General features: G+C 39.6%; 3 protein-coding genes across 10 annotated transcripts in view; 2 read left to right on the plus strand and 1 right to left on the minus strand.

The window, feature by feature from the left end:
• LOC130707517 (ATP-dependent RNA helicase DDX24-like) overlaps positions 1-18,950 on the plus strand; it is a 39,249-nt gene extending 20,299 nt beyond the window's left edge. Inside the window, exons 10-11 of the transcript XR_009007426.1 lie at positions 14,647-14,721; positions 16,608-18,950. The gene's annotated coding sequence lies outside the window, so the exon portion shown is untranslated. The remainder of the gene's footprint in view (positions 1-14,646; positions 14,722-16,607) is intronic.
• LOC130707523 (cyclin-Y-like protein 1) overlaps positions 1-26,183 on the plus strand; it is a 101,995-nt gene that overhangs the window by 62,431 nt on the left and 13,381 nt on the right. For 3 of the 8 annotated variants that reach the window (XM_057542486.1, XM_057542487.1, XM_057542484.1), the window contains 3 exons: positions 14,647-14,721; positions 16,608-16,642; positions 22,688-22,788. In XM_057542486.1, the coding sequence (XP_057398469.1) occupies positions 14,647-14,721; positions 16,608-16,642; positions 22,688-22,788 (211 nt within the window). Of the gene's footprint in view, positions 1-3,713; positions 4,406-14,646; positions 14,722-16,607; positions 16,643-18,715; positions 18,851-22,687; positions 22,789-26,183 lie in introns of those variants that run through there. The other 5 variants (XM_057542483.1, XM_057542485.1, XM_057542490.1 and 2 more) reach the window with 4 other exon arrangements.
• Positions 19,473-22,109, minus strand: LOC130707532 (10 kDa heat shock protein, mitochondrial-like). Its single transcript, XM_057542569.1, has one exon. It carries the CDS (start codon positions 19,886-19,888, stop codon positions 19,580-19,582), a length of 309 nt encoding a protein of 102 aa, XP_057398552.1. The 5' UTR covers positions 19,889-22,109; the 3' UTR covers positions 19,473-19,579.

Below are 26,183 nucleotides of genomic sequence, written 5' to 3' on the forward strand. Positions count from 1 at the left end.
TTTGATTTCTTCAGTGATCTCTTGGTTATTTAGTAACGTATTGTTTAGCCTCCATGTGTTTGTCTTTTTTATGTTTTTTTCCCTGTAATTCATTTCTAATCTCATAGCGTTGTGGTCAGAAAAGATGCTTGATATGATTTCAATTTTCTTAAATTTACTGAGGCTTGATTTGTGACCCAAGATGTGATCTATCCTGGAGAATGTTCCGTGCGCACTTGAGAAGAACGTGTAATCTGCTGTTTTTGGATGGAATGTCCTATATATATCAATTAAATCTATCTGGTCTATTGTGTCATTTAAAGCTTCTGTTTCCTTATTTATTTTCATTTTGGATGATCTGTCCATTGGTGTAAGTGAGGTGTTAAAGTCCCCCACTATTATTGTGTTACTGTCGATTTCCTCTTTTATAGCTGTTAGCAGTTGCCTTATGTATTGAGGTGCTCCTATGTTGGGTGCATATATATTTATAATTGTTATATCTTCTTCTTGGATTGATCCCTGGATCATTATGTAGTGTCCTTCCTTGTCTCTTGTAACATTCTTTATTTTAAAGTCTATTTTATCTGATATGAGTATAGCTACTCCAGCTTTCTTTTGAATTCCATTTGCATGGAATATCTTTTTCCATCCCCTCACTTTCAGTCTGTGTGTGTCCCTAGGTCTGAAGTGGGTCTCTTGTAGACAGCATATATATATGGGTCTTGTTTTTGTATCCATTCAGCCAGTCTATGTCTTTTGGTTGGGGCATTTAATCCATTCACGTTTAAGGTAATTATCGATATGTATGTTCCTATGACCATTTTCTTAATTGTTTTGGGTTTGTTTTTGTAGGTCCTTTTCTTCTCTTGTGTTTCCCACTTAGAGAAGTTCCTTTAGCATTTGTTGTAGAGCTGGTTTGGTGGTGCTGAATTCTCTTAGCTTTTGCTTGTCTGTAAAGCTTTTGATTTCTCCATCAAATCTAAATGAGATCCTTGCCGGGTAGAGTAATCTTGGTTGTAGGTTCTTCCCTTTCATCACTTTAAGTATATCATGCCACTCCCTTCTGGCTTGCAGAGTTTCTGCTGAGAAATCAGCTGTTAACCTTATGGGAGTTCCCTTGTATGTTATTTGTCGTTTTTCCCTTGCTGCTTTCAGTAATTTTTCTTTGTCTTTAATTTTTGCCACTTTGATTACTATGTGTCTCGGCGTGTTTCTCCTTGGGTTTATTCTGTATGGGACTCTCTGCGCTTCCTGGAATTGGGTGGCTATTTCCTTTCCCATGTTAGGGAAGTTTTCGACTATAATCTCTTCAAATATTTTCTCTGGTCCTTTCTCTCTCTCTTTTCCTTCTGGGACCCCTATAATGCGAATGTTGTTGCGTTTAATGTTGTCCCAGAGGTCTCTTAAGCTGTCTTCATTTCTTTTCATTCTTTTTTCTTTAGTCTGTTCCGCAGCAGTGAATTCCACCATTCTGTCTTCCAGGTCACTTATGCGTTCTTCTGCCTCAGTTATTCTGCTATTGATTCCTTGTAGTGTAGTTTTCATTTCAGTTATTGTATTGGTCATCTCTGTTTGTTTGTTCTTTAATTCTTCTAGGTCTTTGTTAATCATTTCTTGCATCTTCTCAATCTTTGCCTCCATTCTTATTCCGAGGTCCTGGATCATCTTCACTATCATTATTCTGAATTCTTTTTCTGGAAGGTTGCCTATCTCCACTTCATTTAGTTGTTTTTCTGGGGTTTTTTCTTGTTCCTTCATCTGGTACATAGCCCTCTGCCTTTTCATCTTCTCTGTCTTTCTGTAACTGTGGTTTTTGGTCCACAGGCTGCAGGATTGTAGTTTTTCTTGCTTCTGTTGTCTGCCCTCTGGTGGTTGAGGCTATCTAAGAGGCTTGATGGGAGGCTCTGGTGGTGGGTAGAGCTCTCATTTACCAGTTTTATTTTACATAGGATGCCTCATTTACTAAAACCATAGATTCCAAGTTGCCCCATGAAAAATGTGATATTCTTAGCTATCAACATTAGGGAATTTCCCCAATCACATTTTTAAATTGATTTAATGTGTTATTTTTGAAAACATAAGTTGGGATATCACAAAATGGACTTAGCCTGCAGAGGCTTACTTTCAACCAGAGAGCTCCATTTCCGTGTTCCGCTTAAGAGAACCCAAAATGATCTTCCTTCCCAAACCTCTTCCTTTTCCTGCACTATCTAAGAAAAAGTAACCACACTCTACATAGTTCCCTAAGCCAGAACCCTAGCAGCCATTTTTGCTTCTCTTTTCCCCTTCCTGCTCCATATCTAGTCACTGAGCACTTCTATTCTACCTCCCAAATGACCTCAGATCCTTTCCCTCCACTCCAATCTCTGCCACTGCCTTTAGTTTGAACCCTCACTCCTCTCTTAGATGAATATAAAGTCTCTTAATGGGTTTTGTTGCTTCCATCAGTCCTACTTATTCTCAAGCGTGACCTCACTACAAACCACCTGATAGTGACTCCTTAACTTCACAACATTCAATGGCTCTCAGGTTTCTGGGAAGAAAACCAAGCTCTTTACCCCAGCATCTACTTGGGGTTAATAGATCTAGGTTTGAATTTCAGGTTTAAGTACTTTGCAGCAGTGTGACCTCAGACTATTGGGCTTTCTAAGCCTTTGTTTTCTCACCGTGCCTGAGGTCACTGAGGGCAGGACTATTTTTCACACACGGGTGCCTGGCATGTAGGAGGGACTAATCAATGTTGCATGAAGGGAAAGTATTTTAAAATCCACATCAAAAAATTGTTCCTCCTTAAAAAAAGAAAATCCTGATACACTATGCCACTTCCAACCAAATTTGACTTCTACCTTTATTTTCTGATGATCACAATAAGGTGCCTTTGGGGATCCACACAATCAGGGATCAAATCCTGGCCACACCCCTGAGCAATCATGTGACCTTGGGAATGTTACTTAGCTTCTGTAAAATCTGTAAAATGAAGGTTTCTGAGGATTTTGTTCCCGAGGGTTAAATGAGTACCTCACTTGGAACGGGGGCGGGCGCATAGTGTTTGCCAAATGTTAACTATCGTTATCATCTTCATCAAATCAAGACCGTGGTACTTCACTTTGTGACTCTCAAGTTTGTATGAGAAAATCGTGCTTTATGCGTTGTTGTTGGCTAAAGTAGGGAAACCTGGAAACTCCTGCCGTGGAAGAGAGAGACAGGCGAGAAAAGCGAGTTGCTGAATCCCAGCGCCTCAGAGGTGGTAGGGAGGAGTTCGGTACCTAATTTACTGATGAGGAAGTGGAGGGGTGACGTGTCCTCGAGTCTCATTCAAGACACAGCCACAGCTCTTTATTGAGAGTAGGACCAGGGCCCCGGGGGTTGCTATGGTTAAACTGTAGGCGGAAACTAACACTCTTTGGAAGGCAAGATCGGAGGAGCATTCAGTTATAAAAAACGGTCAAAAATTGGGGTGAAACTAAGTTCGTTGAGCAATACATCAAATGAGTCAACTGTCGACCCGGTGAAACCGAGTTGCTAACTGAACTGGCATTTTAGGACTAGGGGCTTTCTACAGAGCCCACTGACTCAGGATGGCTTCGATTAACAAACTCCCACGGCGCTTCCCGCAGGACCGGAAAGCTTGGAGTGCGAGAGATGAATGGAAACCAGAGTCCGGGGCGCGCCGCTCGGGGGGCGGGGCAGCCGCGGGCGGGGGCGGGGCATTGTGAGTCACATGCCTGCGCTCTGAGGGAACTCTGGTCGTGATTGGTCCGTCGTAACCAGGTGACCGAAGGACACATTCCGGTAGGCAAGGGCCAGCCGGGCTAGCTACTTTCAGTCGGGCAGGCGGTGGCGGAAGGAGGAGGAGTTCCGGCTGCGCTCTCTCCCTGCAGTGGCTGCGCATCTCAGCGCTTGTCTGGTTCCCACCCATTTTAAATAAGCCGGTCTGGTCACAGCCCTCACAGACTAGTTGGCTCCGGGGAGGCGGCAGCGGCGGGGGTGTGGCCGCCCCTGCCGCCCCTGCCCGGGGCCCGGCGGCTGGGCGGACAGGAGAGCGGCGGGCGAAGTCGCGTCTGCATGTGCGGCACAGTCCCGGCATAGCCCGGGGCTGCCAGTGCCCGCCGCGCCATTGTTGGGGGAGGGGGCGGCTTCTGAGCTCGGCGGAGTCGGGGGACGAGTGGAGGCAGCGGCGGCGAGGAGTGAAGGCGCCCCATGGGGAACTCTCTGTCTTGTTGCCTGTCCCCCAATGCCAGCCCCAAGTTGGGCCGGCGCAGGGGGTCAGCGGAGCCGGACTGTGAGTCTGAGGTCTACAAGGCGGCGGCCGGGAACGCAGTGGCAGTAGCTCCGGCGGCGGCTACCGTGGAACCCGCCGAGTTGGATTTCGCAGGTGGCGAAGGCCACCACCTGCAGCACATCAGCGACCGGGAGATGCCCGAAGGTAAGAAGCGGCTGGCGCGCCTCGCCCCTCGCGGGGTAGGCGCCATCTGCTCTCGGGCTTACCTCTGGCCTCCGCCGCCCCCAGGGTCCCCCGGGAGGGAGACGCCGCCTAGGGTTCCTTCTTGCCCGGAGTTGGCTCTCCCAGGGCTGGGCACCAGGGACGAAGGCTGGCTCTGCTTGGCGTCCCCACCCCTTATTCTTTACCAGTCGCGTCCGGCCAGTCTCCTTCCCTCTTCCCTACCCGAATGCCCAATTCTTTCCCCCGTTCCCATTTCCCAGCCCGGCCTGAGACCCTCCAATCCGCAGCCCTTCCTGTTCGTGGTTCTATTTAACATCTCGTGGGACTTAGCAGAGACTTTCTGGTGTATTCTCTCTTTTCTTAATGAAAACTTAAATACTCTAACTTCGGCGTATCCATCCCGTCTCCCTATCCAGATGGTACCTAAGCGAAGGAACTAGGTAAGGGCCTGATGATAGACTTCTGTTCGTTAAGGTAGTTGATACTCGAGACAATTAAGACAAACATTAGAGGATTTGTCATTTAAATTCAAAATAGAGATGGACAGAGTCAGTGTGGTGTTCTTAACTAAAATTCTTTGGATTTTAATGTTTTCAGTCGCCCTGATAGAAGCTACTTTATCCCTTCTAACTATAATTTGAACACGATAGGAAAGAAAATGGTGGGAGAGGGGCTTAAAATAACTGGGAACGGTGTGAAACGTTACTGCCACGGCTGCAGAGAATAGTTGTTGGGTTTTTTTTCTTTACCAAAGGAGACCCCATGGAGTTCTGATTACTTTTAAATTCCCACTTTGACACAAGTATGTCTTCAGCTGCACAGCCTTAACCGACTTCTTTTGCACGTTGCCTGTTGTAAGGGAGGGGTGAGGTGGTTCCTGAGACTGCTGGACAGAAGTTTCAAAGGAGAAAAAACAAATTCAGATTGTCATTTGTGATATAAAGGTTTGGGAGTTAACATACCACATCCATCCTGCAGAAAAATGTCTCCATGGCTCCCTCCTCCGCCCCCCCCCCCCCCCCCCCGCCCAGTAGAATACTATTCAACTTTAAGAATGTTCAGGTAAAAGTTCTGAAGACTAAGTGGCTGGGGGTGGGTGTTGTCGGGGAGGAGAGGAGAGAGAGAAGAGAGGAAATGTTTGATTTTTGCCTCTAGAATTTTGGAAAGGGATGGCTCTAGGTTAAAAAAAAAAATTCTGGGTAGCATAGTGGCACTTTAATAAAGACTGTTCTTGGAAGTATAAAACATTGTATCATAAAGATGTTAAAGCCCCACTGGCCCATTTGTTTCATTGAAATGCCAGAGATTATTTCATTATTTCATAGACGAAATGTCTTACAGCTCTTCTATTTAAATTTTAGTTGGGTTTATTTAATTTCTTTAAAAGTTAGAATAATTAAGCCTGTGGATTCACCCTTATGATGGACGTGGCTTTGTAAGTGGAAAGTACTCCCTTTTCAGAATAGTTAGATATTGTGAAAGAATGAACACATTATGTGAATTAATTGTAGCTTTAAACACAAAGCATGTAAGTACTTGTGAAAACTGCTCTGCTTGTTGGTATAAGGTAAGCCTCTAAATGATTTTTAAAAACAGTTAGTAGTTGGCTAGTGTAGGATGAGAGACGAAAATTGGACCTTTATAGAATTCTTTTCAGATTTACAATGCATTTTCTTGTGTATTTCACTTGGCCCTTCCATCTACAAATAAGGCCCGTATATATTCTCCCTCTGTTGCCGATGAAGAAGCCAAGACTTGGAGATCTGAAATGACTGTGTAACACAGCTACTGAACAGAAGAGACAGACTTGGGAGGTGGTAGATATGCCAAATTCAGTTCTTGGGATGCTTAAGAAACTGTTTAGAGTGCACCTTATATTTTATAATTTATCCATAAGTTAGGCCTATCTCAGCATACTCCAGTTTTGATTATTGCCATTCCAGTTTATTGTACACAACTCAGAAGCAACATTTACCTCTCCATTCTCTGTCTGTACATACATTGCAATGGATATGAATAAAAGTAGAAGTCATGAAATAGCCTAAATTTATCAGTCAGGTAAACACGTTGATATAATTTAAAGAGTTTGTTCTGGTGAAATCCAATTGAAGCCGAGAATGCCCTGGACAGAGGGACATTAGGGGAAGCTGGTAAGCGGGCAGGTAAGGTACTAAGCATTTAGCATATGACTATGTATGATAAGGAAGGAGTGCTAAATCAGGAACTGGAAAAATAGAGTTCATGAGTACAGAATTTACTTTTTTATGTTTAACATGATTGTTAAAATTTCATTTCAATTTGTCTTTTTTGGGGGGGCATTCAATAAAGTGATAAGAGAAACCTCAATTTCAGCATTTGCCTATTAATTAAGTTTCCATAGAAACAAGGTCAGAACACCAAATATAAAGTACAGGCACATTGGAAGTTTGCTCTTAATGTCTTTATTTCAGACAATTTTGTATCAGTTTCCCTGGAAACTGAGAAATACCTACTCAGATATAAAACATTTTGGCTTTTCTACAGGGAAGAATTATTTGGTTACTTAGAGAAAATCGTACATAAATGATGCTCTGTCTTGTTCTTCAGAAACATTGGAGAAGAACATGATTTCTTCAAGCCATCTCAAAAAAGTAACTCCTAAGAACGTAGTATAGATTTCAGATAGACTCAAAAGAATTTTTTACTACTTTGTCTTTAACAGCATATCTAATATAACTGATGGTAGTGTCATAATAGAAAATAAGATGCTACGGTCCTGTTATCTGATTTTATGTTTATTCATCAACTTTTCATACAGCCTTTATGTTCTGACCTTAGGAGCTTTGCTAATTTTCTGGTGAAAGGTGCTCTCTCAAGTGACCCCTACCTCCCATCCCCCTGAAGAGTGGGTAGGGAAGGAATTGGCAATATGATGTGGAAAAACCTCTGAGCAACAGATCTTTCCTTTTTTTGGTGACAGTATTAATAAACGTTTGATGTAAAAGATTTAGAAAACACAGAAAAGTCCTTCACTCACACTCAGAATATCCAGAATTTTTATTAATATTTTGGTGTTGATTCTTTCTGAACCTTTTGTATGCATATAAACATAGCACTGTGTTTATTTTACAAAGATGGGATTGTTCTTTATGTGCCACTTTGTAACTTTTTGTTATAAACAAAAGTAACGACATGAAGCTCCTGGAACTGTGCTGACACCTAGAGAGTGCTCCAGGGTGATGTATTTCCATGCAACTGCGCACAGCTCTACAGCCTGCCTTTTACCAACTGTTTACTGTGCCATCGAATGGTTGGAGCATAATTCATTTACCCAGCCTTTATGGTTGAGCATCTTTTATAATCCCATTCTAATGCTTTATTCAGGGGACACAGATAAAAACGGATGCATTGTATTGATACTTCCCTATAGCATTCTGATTGTACACTTTGTCTTACGACTTAATTAAATTCATAGGGTGAGTCATTTTGTAGTAAAGGTATTTTTTTTTAATGTCTGAAACATTTATATTAACATATTTCCATACATATTTCCATACAAATACAAATATAAGATTTTTAGAAATTTCATGTAATGTCTGAAACATTTATATTAACATATTTCCATACAAATAACCCAATGAAAGTTTAGTATTAGTTGTTTTGTTTGTTTTTTTATACTGCAGGTTCTTATTAGGCATCAGTTTTATACACGTCAGTGTATACATGTCAATCCCAATCGCCCAATTCAGCACACCACCATCCCCACCTCACCGCAGTTTCCCCCACTTGGTGTCCATATGTCCATTCTCTACATCTGTGTCTCAACTTCTGCCCTGCAAACTGGCTCATCTGTACCATTTTTCTAGGTTCCACATACATGCATTAATATACGATATTTGTTTTTCTCTTTCTGACTTACTTCACTCTGTATGACAGTCTCTAGATCCATCCACGTCTCAACAAATGACTCAATTTCGTTCCTTTTTATGGCTGAGTAATATTCCATTGTATATATGTACCACAACTTCTTTATCCATTCGTCTGTTGATGGGCATTTAGGTTGCTTCCATGACCTGGCTATTGTAAATAGTGCTGCAATGAACATTCGGGTGCATGTGTCTTTTTGAATTACGGTTTTCTCTGGGTATATGCCCAGTAGTGGGATTGCTGGGTCATATGGTAATTCTATTTTTAGTTTTTTAAGGAACCTCCATATTGTTCTCCATAGTGGCTGTATCAATTTACATTCCCACCAACAGTGCAAGAGGGTTCCCTTCTCTCCACACCCTCTCCAGCATTTGTTGTTTGTAGATTTTCTGATGATGCCCATTCTAACAGGAGTGAGGTGATACCTCATTGTAGTTTTGATTTGCATTTCTCTAATAATTAGTGATGTTGAGCATCTTTTCATGTGCTTCGTGGCCGTCTGTATGTCTTCTTTGGAGAAATGTCTATTTAGGTCTTCTGCCCATTTTTGGATTGGGGTGTTTGTTTCTTTGATACTGAGCTGAATGAGCTGTGTATATATTTTGGAGATTAATCCTTTGTCCGTTGATTCATTTGCAAATATTTTCTCCCATTCTGAGGGTTGTCTTTTCGTCTTGTTTATGGTTTCCTTTGCTGTGCAAAAGCTTTGAAGTTTCATTAGGTCCCACTTGTTTATTTTTGTTTTTATTTCCATTACTCTAGGAGGTGGATCAAAAAAGATCTTGCTGTGATTTATGTCAAAGAGTGTTCTTCCTATGTTTTCCTCTAAGAGTTTTATAGTGTCCAGTCTTATACTTAGGCCTCTAATCCATTTTGAGTGTACTAAAGGTATTTTAACATTAAATGTTCTTTTCCCAAATTAAAGTTACCATTGATTTTTCACTGAACATTAGATTTCCTCTTTTAGGTTTTCGTGGTTCTTGGTAACCTGTCTTGTGTCTTTGATTCTGAGTCACTAAACTACTACTCTAAGAGATCTGAAATTAACTCTGGTCTTAGGTGACAGACACATCAAAAGACAGCATTAGAAGAAATCTTAGATGATGTGGGAAAATTGGGAGAAACTTAACTGGTTTTGGGTACACTGAAACGTGATTATTAGGCACCATTCCAGAGGCAGGACAAACAGTGGTTAGACAAGACAAAACCCGTATCCTAACTCAGGTCCTTACTTTCTAGAGGTGCCTGGGGGCTGACGACACAAGAATAACATCAGGTAGTGAGAACACTAAGAAAGAAAATGAAGGTGTAATGGGCTGGGGAGGAGGACAGTTTTACAAGGGGTGGTTAAAGACAGCTTCTCTCCTTAAGCGACCCATGAGCAGTCCTAAGAGAGCCATGTGAGGCTGTGGGAGAAGAGGCTTCTGTGCAGTTCCTAAGAAGGGAATATGCTTGATGCGTGCCAAGGACAGAAAGATGGGTGGCTGCAGCTGAGTGAATGAATGCCAGGAGGAATATGGGGGATTAAGACCTTGTATGCCTAGTGGGCCTTGACAAAAAAATATGAATTTTAGTCTCATTGTAATGGGAAACCATTGAAGGATTATATGCAGAGGAATGATAAGGGTCTAAAATAGGCTGTAGTATATAGATTGCTCTTGCATTTCATTTGATTCTCACCATGTTCTGAGTTAGGTAGTGTAGGAATTCTTCTCTTAGGTATAAATTGAGTTGTCCAAGGTTTTAAAAATGAGTATTGATAGAGAGTAGGACTGTAAGTTCCAAATGCATGGCATATAGGAAGAGGATTTATTGTTGACATTATGTGAGCTTCTTTGGAATACTACCTTTTTTCTCACCCTTTTTTGTTGTTGTTGTTTTAGTGTATTAAAGTAATAAAACTTAAGAGTTAAAACAGTAACACTGCATAATGTGAAATGAAATGAAGGTAACTTGCAACCCAGAAAGGTTCTTAAAAGTCCAAGAAACTGAGTAAAGTACTCTTTAGAAATATATAAAGCCAGGTGTACTTACCTATGTGTCACCTCTCAGTCATGATCACTGTACCACTGATTGAGGATTAAAATAAGGCAAAACTGAGAACCAGGGTAGAGGCAGGTACAGAAGCAGTTGGAAACCAGAGCTGGGAAGTTGGGAAGCCAGGATTGTCAGAAGCTAGGGAAGCAGGGTCAAGGCGTGGGTGAGCCGGAGCCTGGCAGGTGCAGGAGCCTGCTGTGTCCCCTCTGGTGAGGCAGCCCAGCTCAGGGCTGGCTGGCAGGAACTCCCTGACTGCGGTGGCAAGTGTGGACTCAAAGAGATGAAGTCATCAGTTTACATGGTAATTGTAAAGATTGTAATGTTTGTATTATGAGCCATAAAACTACTACACTGTCCAGTGTAGGGATGCTCGGGCAGGTCAGTAAGTGCAGTGGTTACCGTTAAGTAAACTGGTGCTCAGCAGCTGCCCAGAAACTGCTGACGTCGCCTGTTTCTTTGGAAGATATTGGAACCAATATGGTGATATTAATCGCTTTCTGAAATATGCTGCTTCTGTCAGATGCTTTCTTGGTCACTTCCCTCTCCCTCTAATATTTTAACAAGGAAAAATCATTTATCGACAGTTGGATAGCATAGTTTTTAACACTTTTAGCCTTCAGTAATGCATTTCATTTGTTCTAAGTTGCCTATGTTTTCACACTTTTAACAACTGCAATTGAGATGGATCTTAACAACTGGTAGAATCTTAGATTGGAGGAAAAACAGTATTCAGTGTCGGTGGTGTTTTACAGGTTTCCTCTGAGGAATGTTTACATTAAGACCGAGTTTAAGTTTTTTTTAATCATACTTTTTCTACATCGACCTATCATGCTGTCAAATAAGTTGCAATTTAAATTGATAATACAAAAATGATGGGTCTTAAAATACAATTTTAATCATAACCCCTAATCATGAGCTCAAGAATAGTTCTCCTGGGTAAAACATTCTTAGAGGTTTCTAAAGAAATAACTTTCGGAAGAATCCATGTAATTTCCTGAATGCACAGTAATTTCCTGAAGTCTCTAAATTACTGTGTGTGCATGTGGTGGGGAGAGGGATGAGAGGGATGGTGGGTGGTAAAGCTTTGCTTAATAGTCGGCAGTCTTACCTTTGTGATAGTGAAGAGTGTGGTAGGTTTTATCATAGTCTCCTTAGGCTCTTGGGAAGATAGTTAATGGGAAGTGCAGAAATATTGTGTGTATGTATGAGTTTACTGTCTAATGGCTCACATGTCCATTCTATAAGATAGTGATGTGGTATTTTTCATTAGCAAAAAGTGCAAGTTATATAGAAAATTGTTAGTTATATAGGCTATAAACAAAAGATTAATATTTTCTGAAAACCTCATGCAAACTGACAGCAGTGTTGTTTACAGTACATTGAAATGATAGGCCAACTCACCAAAGTGGAAATGACACTGATAACTGTGGGAAAATGGTCAAACTGTGTAATCAAAAGAAATACAAATTAGATCTACAGTGAGGGTCCTCATTCATATCAGTAGGAATTTTTTTTTTTTCAAGTATCCAAAGCAAGGGTAGGAACTCAAAATGTCATGATTGGTAGCATTATACCCTAATGTGCCCCCCACCTTCTTTAGGAAGCAATTTAGCATTGTACATGGAGCCGTGAAAGTGATCTAACCTTTTGGCTTAGTCATTCCACTTCCGAAGATCTTTGCTAAGGAGATAAAACCATTATTTTAAAAAACTATGTACATGAAGATTTTCCTCATAATATTTTAAGAATAGAACTTTGTAAGCACCAATCCCCAGCAATAGGGGATTGGCTAAGTCCAGTATAGGAATAACACTTGATGGGCCAGTGTGTATTCATTAGACAATAAATATGCAACAGTGGGGTGGAGAGCGCTTGTTAGTAACAAGAAGACATAAATTGTACACTAATTAGAGCTTTTTTTAACGTATAAGAAAAGCAACTAAAAGTAACGGTTGTGAATCATTGTGTGTTAATGATTGTGAATGGTTGTGTGTAATTTTTAAACAGAGCATCGTTTTGTCTCATGCAGATTTTTGCTCATGATATTTGTTAAAGGAATGAGCAAGTGACTTTTACCTTTCCCCACCTTTAGTGTGATCATCAGTACTGCTGATTAACCAGGTCTCCTTCAGTTGCAAGTTAAAAGAACATCACAGAGTTAAGCACTACTTGACCCAGGAGTTAAATGATCTCCTCAGTTCTGCTCTCTTCTGTTGATGTCTCCTGAAAAGCCTTTCCCCTCATGATAGCAAGGGGAGTGTCCAGCAGCTCAAGACTAGCTAAGGATCCTAGAGTACAGTTCTGCCTTTCTCTTTTCTTGGGAAGTCCCAGGACAGCTGTGATTGATTGGCCGGTCCTGGGTCCTGTGCCTACCTTTGAACCCCCTAGGATAGAGTAGGGAGAGTGCCAGCTTTTTTCTGGTCACTTGGGCTAAGTTTACTTTTTTTTTTTTTGCATGTTGTCATTTCTTTTATCCCAGCCTTCTTGATTTTTGTATTTAGATCTGTAGTAGCACATCTTGGTTTGGCGGGTGTGTGTGTGTGTGTGTGTGTGTGTGTGTTAAAGCTTGCTTCTCTTTGATTCTGGCACTTAATTTTCCTGGACTTCCATTGAAAATTGTTAAGTTTTACCATGCCATAGACACTGATAAATAATACAGCTACTTTGCAAACATTTCTGCTTATTTTTTAGATTCAAATGTAGTCTATTTACTTTCTTTTTGGTATAGGTAAGTAGTCATGAATTCTTTCGGAAGCTATAGGTTAGAGGCAGCTGTGAAAGTCTCTGCCTGCCATTTTGTGTACAGCTGAAATAATTTATTTTCCCATTGTCTTAGTTTTTCAAATATGTAGGAGAAAAAAACTTTAAAATAATTCTATGGGTCTTTTACATAAAAATGTTGAATAGAATATTTTCTCCAAAAGCAGCTTGATAAACTTCAAATTCAGTGAAGGAATTTTCATGAAGAACAAAGCAGTTGGTTTAGCTCTGTAAATTACTAGTGCTGGCAATGACATTAAAATGGATGGCTCAGATTCCTGTTAAAACGGGAAGTCCAAAATTACTGTTCGTGCAAAATTCTTTCTGGGTGGGAGAAGGGGATTCTAGGTAGATACATTTGTGGAATGCTGGGTTAGACAGAATTCACTACTAGACTAATTAGTTTTTAATATATCAATGTGTGTATTCTTTGGATTCTCTAAGAGGCAGGGATATATTTGTATTTCACTTTGACCATCAAAGCTATCTTTCAAAAACAGATCAGTTATTATGTGGTTTGGGAAATAATTGCCTTAACCATTACTCTTTATCTGAATCTTGGTCCAGTTTCTTAAAAGATTGGTTAAATGGTTTGAGATGGACTTTGCTGAGGACGTGTCATAGGGCTTTTATGTTTGTTTGTTTGTTTTAAACAACAACCTTACTATCCTGTGTGGTAGCTTGTGCTTGTTTTGTATTTCTGCCTAAATAGAAGACGCTATCCCACCTTGGTGCAAGGTGGGCTACAGGCAGACCCACCTTTTCGTGTAGGTATGGCCAAAATTTTTTTCTAGTAGCCCTATGATCTGCTCCAGAAAGTACTCTTATTGAAGCCCCAAATTAATCACGCAGCGTGGAATGAAGAAGTGAGGTTAGCTTTGGAAATAGAGGGCAAAGTTAAAAATCACTATCATGGAAGTGTTCCTATAGATTAGAACATTGAACTTTTATGTAGTCCTCTTAAATCTGCCATGATGAATAGCCCCCAGATAAACCACAGCCAATTAGATGAGTTCATTTGTTGAATGGAGTTAGAATTAGCCATTTGATTGTCTGAAGAACATTTGCCAAAAGCAGCTCACTTCGTTTTGGCATATTTGATATATTGAGCTGGTATCTGACAGTAGTTGGCCACAGCATAACTTGCTTCTTGAGACTGTTCCTGGAATGTGCTAGTAATATCAGCTTTAAAAGAGGGTGACTGAATTTTTAATTGATAAATAGGAGGGGAGTCACATATATGATTCATCTAAAAATGGCATAGATTATTTAGGTGCAAGTTAAAGAAGTCTAAGACATAGCCATGGTTTTATTCCACATGTATGGAGAGATTCTACAATTTTGCTGTTTCCCAATAGGATTTTTATATTGTGCCTTTACTAAAATTGCCTTTTTGTCATTACTAAAAGCTCTTCTCAAGACTATTAAAAGTGGTTTCAATCAATGTGTAGCTATCTTTAAAATCATGTATTTTTCTACTCAACTAAATCACCACACCTTTTTCTCTTCTTCCTATACAGACTTAGCTTTGGAACCAAACCCTTCTGACCACCCAAGGCCAAGCACAGTTTTTCGGAGCAAATCTCAAACAGAGGGTAAGGCAATGCTTTTTTTTCCCTGAGAAAAAGAGTGAAAACTGTTTTTGTTTTGTGTATTATAGGAGGTATTTAGAAAAACTCTTACAGTGGTTTAAATGTTTCACTTTTTTTATGTATTCACTTGTCTTATTTTAATATGTTGATGATACAGTTTCCTTTAGTTGTCAGTGTTTTAGGGAGGAGAACACTTAGACTACCTGTTTATACATTTTGCCACCTCTTTATCAACATAGTCAACTGGCCACATGATTTAGATGTGGTCTATTTCTCCATGCTACTTTGTCCTTTTCCCCTTGCTCCGAAGAGCGCATATGTTAAAGACAAATGATAGGGTTTAGGTCACAGTTAGGTTTTCATTTGATCAAATCAGAAAAATCAGTTGTTATATATGGGAATTGAGCCTTGTGATTTTGGCCCTGTTTTACACAGTGTTCAACCAGACAAGCCTATCTCACATCCAGATTTATGCTACTCAGAACTTTTAAGCTATTCAAAACTTTCTCATCCCAATGTAGTGCTGTGCCAGGGTAATAAGAGCAACATGCCATATGGGGTTTTCCAGAAGATTATCCTCAGCATGTGAAACTCATATAAATTTCCTGTGTCCTCCTTGTTTTAAGATGAGAATCAGAACCGTAGAATTTTTTGCACTCCTGCTTGCCTGCTTGTCTTCCTTAATGTTATGTTAAATCCTAGTTTATTTGCTAAAAAGCCATACGTGACCAAGTTTTTGAGTTGATTACGAGAGCAGGAATACAAGAAGTGAACATTCCATCATATTTAAAGTGAAGCAGCACAATAAAAAACGGAGGTTTGGTTTTTTGTTGTTGTTGTTTTGCTTTTTGTTTTTTTCCGTTAGATCACTGGTTTTTATAAAAGGATATAACTCAGGAACAGCCAGATGGAAGAGATGCATAGGGCCAGGCATGGGGACAGGGCACAGAGCTTTGATGCCCTCTGCAAGGGTACTACGTGTTCACCAACCTGGAAGCTCCTGGGGTTTCTAACTTGCATTTTTCTAGTGTGTGTACTTGAGCCACTCATTTCTGGTTAGGATTGCTCTATTTCTCAGTTTCTTCCAGAGCCATGAGCTGCTCACATGTAGAGGGGCTCTGGAGACAGGAAAAGAAAAGCTGTCCCATGCTTGTCTCTCTCTTCAGCCTTAAGGAATCCGTGCCTGTGATGCCTGTCTGGAGTTAAAGGAGGCAATGTGAGCAAGAGTGTGGCCTAAGACCCTCTTCAGGCTTTTATTCTTCTGGCCTTTGTTGGAGCAAAACAGTTTTGTGTGCTGTAGATATGTTCATTTAGGTCAGCACACTCATTTTAAAATTTACGTTTAACATAGGTTACTTTCCAGTTGTGTATTTTTTCAGTAAGGTATTTGAGTAGGTTACCATTAAGTGGTTCAGGATGCTTCCAGAGCTACTGGTGCGTTCGGAGATGAGTGCCTGGCCAGAAACTGGTTCTTAGAGTTGTCATCTGTAGGTTGTGGTAATTAAAGTAAGCTGTGTGTAAATGAAGAATTAGAAGATACTCCTGGCTAGTAGTTCAGCTATGCAGCAGGTAAATTTTTTTATTAGCTAAGTTTCTCACCTGGCCTAATTTGCTTTGTCCTTTTCTTTTGTAAATGGGGAGTCTTTCATTTGTACCTAATACAGAATATCTATTAGGTCAAAAAAGTGAAACTAAGTTTTTAGATTTTATTTATAGGACTCATCTTGCTGGGTGATTTAAATTATATATTTTGTTGGAAATTATTTTAAAAAATAGAATGGAATTTTATCTCATTGTGTTATTGGTAATCCATCAAATAATTAGTGACTACTTTTATTTTTCTATGGCATTTGTATCAGAATTCATCAGTTAATTTTTTTTATTCTTAGTGCGGGAAAAGAGGACGAGCAGCCCTTTAAACCATGTAAGTAAACAGTTGAAAAGTTAAGAAATTAATAGTTTGAATTAAAAATATGTCTGCCATGATTCCTAAAAATATGATGGATCCAATACTGTTAGCATGGACCTCTTTTTGGTAGATTTTCTAAATCTCTCTTTTCCTAATTATCAAATGTATTCAGGAAAGTCTTTGACTTAGTAGTGCCCATTTTTTAAGGGTTCTGACATTTAAGTTAAATTTCACTAATATGGTTGTAGTATAAAGATCTGCCTTAAATTCTTTTGCCTTATTTTTTTGATCTTATTTTTTAACCAAAGGAATAAAAGTATAACAGGTAAGTTAATTTTTAGCACTGTCCATTGACTTCTTGTCATAGCAGGTGAAAGCTTAGCTTCTTCGGTCCACCGTGACGTTATTTCCCTCCCTGTGTTCCCTCAACGTGTATCAGTTTTTACTAAATCAGAATCAATGTTTACATTACTACGACTCTGCAAATATTGTGCACTGCTGAGCCATATAGTTCTCTGACTGTGCCTCCTCCTTGTACGCCCTTCATTCTTCTTCTTCAATATTAATGAAATTGGAGCCCTTCTGCACTTCTCTAGGATAACCCAACCCCCCCTTTTCCTAGCCAACGTGATCTCACACAGCCACATGCAGTAAGTAGCTCCCTGCCCGGTCTCCCTGCTTTCACATTCTTCATTTTTTCTGTGGAATTAATTTCCTGACTATATTCACTTGCCTGTTTTCTAACAGCTATTTTTTTCCCCAAATGTTTTAACATTTGTCACATGCCTATCAAAAATATTTTCCGTCTACTAAGCCACATCTGTTCCATTTTTTTCTTGGAGACACTTTTCCCCAATCTTTTGTCTTCCTACTCCCATATAGACTGGTGTTCCCCTAGGCCTGCTCTATGCCTCTTTTCCTGGGATATCTGTGTGAAGTCATCTGGGATCTCACATAACTCTGCTCTCTTATGTTGGATCCCCTATGTCCTAGATTCTGTTTCCCTCTTGTCTTGTTATACTTCCTTGTTTTACTGGAGCACATTTTCGTGGGAAAAGGGCACATGGGCAGAAAGTTTATAGAGATCTAGCCTCTCTGAAACTCCTTCTATTTGATAAAGTATAGAATTCTCAGTTGAAACTAATTTTTGCAGTTCTAAAGACACTTCCCTCTCATCTTCTCATTTACACTGTTGCTCTTAAACCTGTTGACATTGTATGGTACATTGTACATTACCGATTGTAGTCATTTCCCCCCATCCCTTCCTTCTCGGGAACCTTTTAGTACCTTCCCTCTCCCTGGGATTTTGAAATTTCATAATTTGGTTTGGTATAGACCTTTTTTGTGTGTTTCTTTGACATTCTGTTTTTTTCTTCCAGGTTCCTATTATTCGGATGTTGGAAGTCTTAGACTTACCAGATCGCTAACTTTTTTCCCCTCCTGCTTTGCATTTTGTCTTTTTGTCCTGCTTCCTGGAGATTTCCTTGACTGTGCTCTAATCCTTCTATTGAATATATTGTTTTGTCTACCTTATTTTCAATTTATAGAGTTCTCTTATATCCTGTCATTCTTTTTTTCACTGGTGCAATTTCAAGTTTTCATTTGCTCCTGAGTTTTTATCACTCCCATCAATTCCTTCTTCCTGTTTTGTTTTGTGTTTTTTTAAAGCATCCTTATATTTTATTTTATTTATTTATTTTTTGGCTGCATTGGGTCTTGGTTTCTGCACGTGGGCTTTCTCTGGTTGCGGTGAGCTGGGCCTACTCTTTGTTGGGTGCGTGGGCTTCTCATTGCAGTGGCTTCTCTTGTTGCGGAGCACAGGCTCTAGGGCGTGTGGGCTTCAGTAGTTGTGGCTCATGGGCTCTAGAGCGCAGGCTCAGTAGTTGTGGCGCATGGGCTCAGTTGCTCTGTGGTATGTGGGATCTTTCTGGGCCAGGGCTCGAACCCGTGTCCCCTGCATTGGCAGGCGGATTCTTAACCACTGCGCCACCAGGGAAGTCCCATTCCTTCTTCCTGTTTTGATCTCTTACTTGTTGGGGGCTTCCCTCAAACGTGTGATGGTCCTTGGCTGTCTGTTAAGATCTAATTGGAAGCATCACTTGGACAACTCGTTAACTGATGGGCCTCACTGCAAGGATTTGGGGACCACGCCTCTGAACCCTGAGCCTGCCTTGGGTTCTGTAAGACGAACTGGTTTTCTTGTTCCTGTCCTAGTCACTCTCCGTAGGTACCAAGGTTGTGCTTCCTCCTTTCTGCCATGTCAGTTACCACTCCTTTATCTAGTCTTTTCACCTTTCAAACATTAAAAATCATCTGCTGTTTATCCTGTCTTATGTATAGCTTTTTTAAAAAATGCCTTTAATTCTACTGAGATGATATCTGAAAGAAGGGGAAGAGGAAATAGATTTGTGGTCAGTCTACTCAAACTTAGATTTATTCTTTGAATATAGGTTCTGAGTTTGAGGTTTAATTCAATATAATTAACGATATTAATTCAGACAATATTTTTGATTATACCTATAATTAGAATATTATACTTTTCTACTAAGGCCTGGAGTATGAATTCTATTCAAACCACTCACCCTACCATATTGTCCATTAATGTGCAACATAGATGGAGTATTACAGACTTTTCAGTTAAAGTCATTGATTCTTAATAAACGTATCCAAAACTTGTGAAAAGGGGGAAGAAAAAAGTGAACTTCAGCTTTATTCTCTTTTTTTTTTTTTTTTCATTTATATACTTTTATTTGGGAATGTTTAAATCAATACAGAGAAAACTAAATTTCAGAGACACTGAATATCATTAGTTTGGATATCATTACTTTATTATTAAAAAAACACGGAAATTATTTACAGGATGAAAGATTTCAGAACTTCAGTGGCAGCTTCACGTGATGCCATTGGGGGAACGGGCAGCTTCACGTGATGCCATTTCAATAGTGACTTATTTTAGTCGACATATTTTCCAAGAATGTCACCATCTCTAAATAGGAAATAATCCTTGTCATCTAGAACTACTTTGGTGCCTCCGTATTCTGGGAGAAGAACTTTATCTCCAACTTTCACACTAACTGGTTGAATCTCTCCAGCCTTTCCTTTAGAGCCTGATCCAACAGCTACTACCATTGCTTGCAATACTTTTCCTTGCGATTTTTCTGGAAGCATAATGCCTCCTTTGGTTACAACTTCGGGTGCACTTCTTTCAACTAATACTCGGTCAAAGAGGGGAAGAAACTTTCTAAATGCCTGTCCTGCCATGACTCGGGTTGCCGCGCTTCGTACTCTCGCTCTCTCCAGCTTTATTCTTTTAATGGGTTAAAATCAGAGGCAGTAGGCACAGTGGGAAGAGTCATTGGGTGGGGGCAGGATTTCAACAGGTACTTGACCTTTAATGATAAGCTTTGAGGGTTGTTACTTACTAGCCTCCTAGGTATGATTATTTTCTAGTCTTCACCATTAAACCTGAAGTCTACTAAGCAACCTTTCCCCTTATAAAGATTGTAAAAGTCCATGTATTTTGTCCTTAGTGCTGAATGAAGATAAATACTCTTCTTCAGTGACCAATTGAAATAATACCTATGAACATTAAACTGTCAGTAGTGTTTTTTGCTACTTGTTTTTTTTTTTTTGTATTTGCATTTTATACCCTTATGTGTGTCAGTGCAGTTTATTGAGGTTGTGAGCCAGCAATGGTAAGGCTTTAATCATAAAGGACAGTTATCTTAAATTTTCAAGCAAGATGAGAGGAAAGTAATCTGCTGGCAGCTAACATAGCTAGGCTTTGCTCAGAGGCTTCAATTCTGCCATCCTTTAGTGAACACTAGATGCTGGAAAGTTTGAATAGTTTCAGGAGTAGGCCTGTGGAAGTGTTTCTCTTGTAGGATCGAGCCAGTAGACTGTAAGTTGCTGATACATTAAATGAGCCCCCATAGGACTATAGACCACATCTAATTAAAAATTTTAAATGTTTTAGCAGTAATATTTCCAAAGACAAATCAATATACATTCATAATAGAAAAAAAAGTTTTTAATAGAGGAAAACAGGATAAATAGCACCCAAAGCTCTACCAACTAGTCTATATTTTGGTACATTTCCTTACTATTTTTATTCCCCTCATATATATAGATTTTTGGTCAGAATTGACTTTTATTACGTGTAGTGTATGTCATATTATACCCTAATAGTAGTGACCTTAAAAGATAACCTGCTTCGTTTAGAATCAAAGTATTTGAATGAGTGAATTTTCATTTTTCATGCTGTATCTGTTTTTTGAGATTCTAAAATTACACATTAACCAAATAGCTTAAGGACCATATCAGAGTTTTAGTTTAAAACATTTCTAGCTTGAAGGAGAACTTAGTCTTCCAAATAGTGATACTTTTCAAATATGTTACATCTAGAACTTTTTGTTAATAAGGAATAAGTGGCTTTGCATAAAGCATCTGAAACAAGCAAAATGGTGTTTTATATATGCCCTTTGGATATTTCTGATGATTGGATACTGGCAATTTTTATTTAAATGCTCTGTATTTTAAAAAGCATCAACTAGATTTTCTCCCTGCCTCACCTTTCATGTATTTGTGGAGGACATTGATGGGAGAGTGTGACAGCATGGTGAAAACTATTTTATATTAATGGGAGGAAGGAAGGCTCATCTGAATTAGTAAACAAACAAAAACCAAAAACAAAACCCAGCTTTAAAATTGTTTGTATTCTGTGGTATTAAAGAATGCTACTCTTCCTTCCAGTGGCTTTCAGTGATTGGGATTTGGTTATTGGCCTTACTTTAAGGAAGAGAGTTGTCCTAACATAGTTTAGGCCATGTTAGTATTTGACTATTGCCGTGTTCATGGGCTCTTCACAAATAAATGGATACTTCTAAAGTGTTTTAAAGATAGTTCATTCTCTAGAGGGTCTCAAAAAGTTCTTTGTCACCTATCCAACACCACTGTAGATAAATTCTCACGAATTTGTATCTTTAGTAAGATTTACCTCCAGTTGTAACTGATCTTAAATAATTTCTCAAACACTTGTTGAATCCTAATTTGTCCCAGATTCTGTGCTCAGTAGCTGGAGGTAGGAGAAGAATCTTCCTAACCTGGAGAAGCTTGTTTACTTAAGAGGGTGGTACTATGCAAGCAGCTGAGACCATGGAACAGTTGGTAAATTAGACGTGTGAGTGTGCAGAAAGCGAGAAGTGTTGTGGTGTGCCTGCTGGCAGAGGGATCCTAGAGGAAGATGGGGTCAAGCTTGCTGGGACAGGAGGAAGAAAAAGGCACTGCAGGCAGAGAGCAGCATGGGTGAGGCAGGAGTGTCAAATAACACGTAGAACCGAATTAGTACAAGTTTGCAATGAATGGCAAGTATTCTCTGAGGTTCTCACTTGAGTAATGTCATGGCAGTCTTACTTAAACATGAAGTGAGAAGTTAAATTCTCAGAGTTGTTTTATCCGTTTTTTTTGGATGCGAGAGAATCTTCAAGCAGTACCTTTTTGTCCTCCAGATAAGGAAATTGAGGCCCAGAGAGACTTATGGCCCCCAGCTCTTTAGTGATAGAGCAGCCCTGGCATGCCCAGCCTCTGATTCGAAAACGTTTGTTTCGTCACACTGTCTCCCGAACTAATACGTTTATTATTGGTGTTCATTTACTGCAGTGAAATGCTCCTACATCGGTATTATAGAAAGCATTACGTTTTATTGTAGTAAATGAATAGAAATAGGAAATCTCAGCTGCATTTCATTGCTTAAGGAAAAAACCCTGAAATCTTATTCTAAACTTTTTACATTATTATAAAGGTAATTTATAATAGGTGCTTGCCAGGTTTGATTATAGGTACTATATCAAGGCAGCATTTTATAACCCATTTCTCAAAGCTCGTCTGTGGAAGTCAGAGTATAGAGGTTTCCCATAGAGCTGCACATGACATCACACTCAGGCAGTTCATGGAGTGTAAGAAAAATCTTAATGCTTTATCGTTTGACATTTTAACCAAGGAAAAAACACTTTATAGGTTTAACTTACTGTGACATTTTCTTCTATTTCCCTTCCCCTTCAGGTATCTCCAGGGCAGCTTACTAAAAAGTATAACTCATGCTCAACAATATTTCTAGATGACAGCATAGTCAGCCAGCCTAATCTTAGAACCACAATAAAACGGTGAGTACAACTAGGTTGCCAAGGGCTGAGTGACAGACCCCCTTATCGCTAAAAGCATCCTAGCCATACATAATTTCATTCATTTGAATTGTCCTTTTCAGTGATCAGGTTAAAAAACTGGTGTCAACTATATATTGATTTCAAGGACCTAAATATGAATTTTCAGTTTCCATTTTAATCTTAGAGCGCATGATAGAAGGGAAAGCCAGTTAGCAAATAAGAAATCCCAGAAAAAGTATAAATCTTTATTTGACGCATCTCTGTTGTTAAGCCATTGTTGAACATAATGAGAAAGAGAGGTACTTTTTATTGGCTATTTCTAGAAAAAATTATTTCTTTATGAGTTGTAGTCCTCAAACAATGTATACTACTTTGGAAGCTACTCTTAGAAGAAGGAACAGCTTGTCCCCTACTGGCACCAAAGCGAATCTGCATTTAAATTTAATTGGATTTTGTCAGATTTATCCCACTGTGCATTTTTTTTTTTCCTGCACTATTTCTGTATGAAATTTTACTTCTCCTTCCTGTCCCCCAGAGAGGGGGAGAATATATCAAACCAGTCTTAAGAAATACACACTCAAGCTTAATTTCTTTGTAGATGAAATTTGTTCAACTGAGGTTTTAACTTAATAGACACATTTAATTTTTGTTTATATATATAAATATATCTCCAACACACTGTATCAATCACAGCAGAGAACAAGAAAAGAGGTGAGGTTTCGGAAACATGGCTGTGGTCAGGCTTATACTTAAGGAGACACGAACAGTGTCATGATGATGGAAACTGTTCTTTAATTTCTGGGAGCACCTCATAGTCCACAATTGGAGATGCACTTTCAAAACACCCTAATGATGAACCTTTCAAGCTTATTTAGGAGAAAAAAACCAAACGGGATGCAGAGCTTCTTGCCTCCTCCCTCGCGGTTGTCCACGAAACATTAACATCTCCTTAGGATATGAATGTTGATTTTCCAGAACACAGTTTGGGAAATGCTATTTGAAAATATTAATGTCCTTATCCTTAATTTTATTTGTTGTCTTAATTTTATAAGCTAATTATATTTTTAATTGGTTTTTAATGTGCCAGCTTTTTTTTTAGCTATTTAAATGATCAGTAACTTCTACTTTAATTAAAGACAGCAAGTTCACAGTCATAATAATGTAACTTTCCTCTCTTGCTTACAATAATAGTTGCAGTCAAATCATGTTTCAGCAAAAACTGAGCCCCATCTCTAAAGTCCTGAGTTTGGGCACTTATCACAGAATCACTGAATGTTTTTATTCAGCCAAGACACTGAATCTGTGGGTACCAAAACCACTCTACTTTGGCTAGAGTCGCAGCTTCTTTTGAATTCAAAAGAGTCTGATGTCCAGTATATAATTCAAAAGTACTTTGAAGGCTAACCTTGCTCAGGGACTTCCCTGGTGGTGTAGTGGTTAAGAATCTGCCTGCCAACGCAGGGGACACAGGTTCGAGCCCTGGTCTGGGAAGATCCCACATGCCGCAGAGCAATTAAACCCGTGCGCCACAACTACTGAGCCTGTGCCGTAGAGCCCGCGAGCCACAACTACTGAGCCCGTGTGCCACAACTACTGAAGCCCACGCACCTAGAGCCCGTGCTGTGCAACAAGAGAAGCCACCACAGTGAGAAGGCCGCGCACCACGACAAAGAGCAGCCCCCGCTCTTGGCAACTAGAGAAAGCCCGCGCACAGTAACAAAGACCCCATGCAGCCAAAAATAAGTAAAATTAAATAAAATTAAAAAAAAAAAAAAAAAGATTAACCTTGCTCAGACAAGTAGGTTTCATCCTTTTTTTTCCCGACCTAGTCTAATTTTTGGAAGTACAGTAAATTTTAATTTGCTCTCATTAAGTTTTAAAAATGATCATTCATCACATTCATTATTGGTGAAATAAAGGTTTACTGAGAAAATTAATAGGGCCAATTGGCTTTTAGGAATGATTTTGAAAATGTTTATCATGGGCTTAGTTTTCAGTGGGGTAGTTGTTCTCAGTGGGGTAGGTGAGCCTTATTAGTATCACTTATGCAACTTTTCAAGATATATGTTTCTGGATGCACAAAGTCCACCCGCCTGCCCCCGCCTCCAAGACACAGTGTCTGTGTGTCTGTCTGTCTGTCTCTCTCTCTCTCACCCACGGACACACACCTTCTGACAAGATGGGGAATGATGTGAAGCATGATTATATGGACAAAAGCATCCCGAGTGATTCTCCGATCTTAACCCTAACTCATTCATCCCTAAACTTTGCTGCACGCTGCAGTCATCTGGGGATCTTTAAAAACAGTCCTGATGCCCAAGTCATACCCAGTGCCGGTTAAATCAGAACATCTTGAAGCAGAAGCCAGGCAGTTTTTAAAGCTTCTCAGATGATCCCAGTGTGCAGCTGAGCTTGGGAGCCACTATTTGGTTAGAGGGCAGGAGAAAGAGAACTGCTTCTGATAATTAGTGGGACCTTAGGTAAGTCAGTTTTAAACCTTGGTTCCCTTATCTGTAAAATGGGTTGTTTAATTAAATGTCATCTACGGTTCAGTGGTCCTTTCCATCATAAAACTTCTAATGCTGTGATTTTAAAATCCATTTGAAGATGAAACTTTGAAGCGCTATAGAAGTATCCATCTCTGATGCTAACGGTGTTACAGGCCTTTATACAAGTGCTAAGATTCTATAGACCTATTATAAAATTCAGATTTGCCTTCCCTCAATTATTTTGAGTTTCATTTTAGACACTGAGAACAAAGGGGAGCATATAACTTAACCAGAGAACCCCTTTGTTGCCTAATATACAACATCTGTGAATAACTTAGGAATATAGTAACTTAAAAAAGACTACCGGGCTTCCCTGGTGGCGCAGTGGTTGAGAGTCTGCCTGCTGATGCAGGGGACACGGGTTCCAGCCCTGGTCTGGGAAGATCCCACATGCCGCGGAGCAACTAGGCCCGTGAGCCACAACTACTGAGCCTGCGCGTCTGGAGCCTGTGCTCCGCAACAAGAGAGGCCGCGATAGTGAGAGGCCCGCGCACCGCGATGAAGAGTGGCCCCCGCTCGCCGCAACTGGAGAAAGCCCTCGCACAGAAACGAAGACCCAACACAGCCAAAAAATAAATAAATAAATAAATAATTAAAAATGAATATCTGCTTTAAAAAAAATTGTCTTTAAAAAAAAAAAAAAAGACTACCTAAGGACTTGTATCTATCTGTTCATTAATACTTTATTTAAAATAATTTGGAAATACCTGTCATTAATAGTATACTGTGTAGTATTATGCTGTATTATTAGCACTGCTTATTTCAGGATAGCTAGACCTATCATCAGTTTTGTGGCTATAAAATTTTGCTATTAAATTTTCTAATAATTATGTAAAAGTGATTTTA

The sequence above is a fragment of the Balaenoptera acutorostrata genome, chromosome 3 (assembly GCF_949987535.1).
Source record: "Balaenoptera acutorostrata chromosome 3, mBalAcu1.1, whole genome shotgun sequence".
Taxonomy (NCBI): Eukaryota; Metazoa; Chordata; class Mammalia; order Artiodactyla; family Balaenopteridae; genus Balaenoptera; species Balaenoptera acutorostrata.

Coding starts and splice junctions, on each gene's coding strand:
- LOC130707532 (XM_057542569.1), bottom strand. CDS start 19,888: ATGGCAGGACAGGCATTTAGAAAGTTTCTTCCCCTCTTTGACCGAGTA.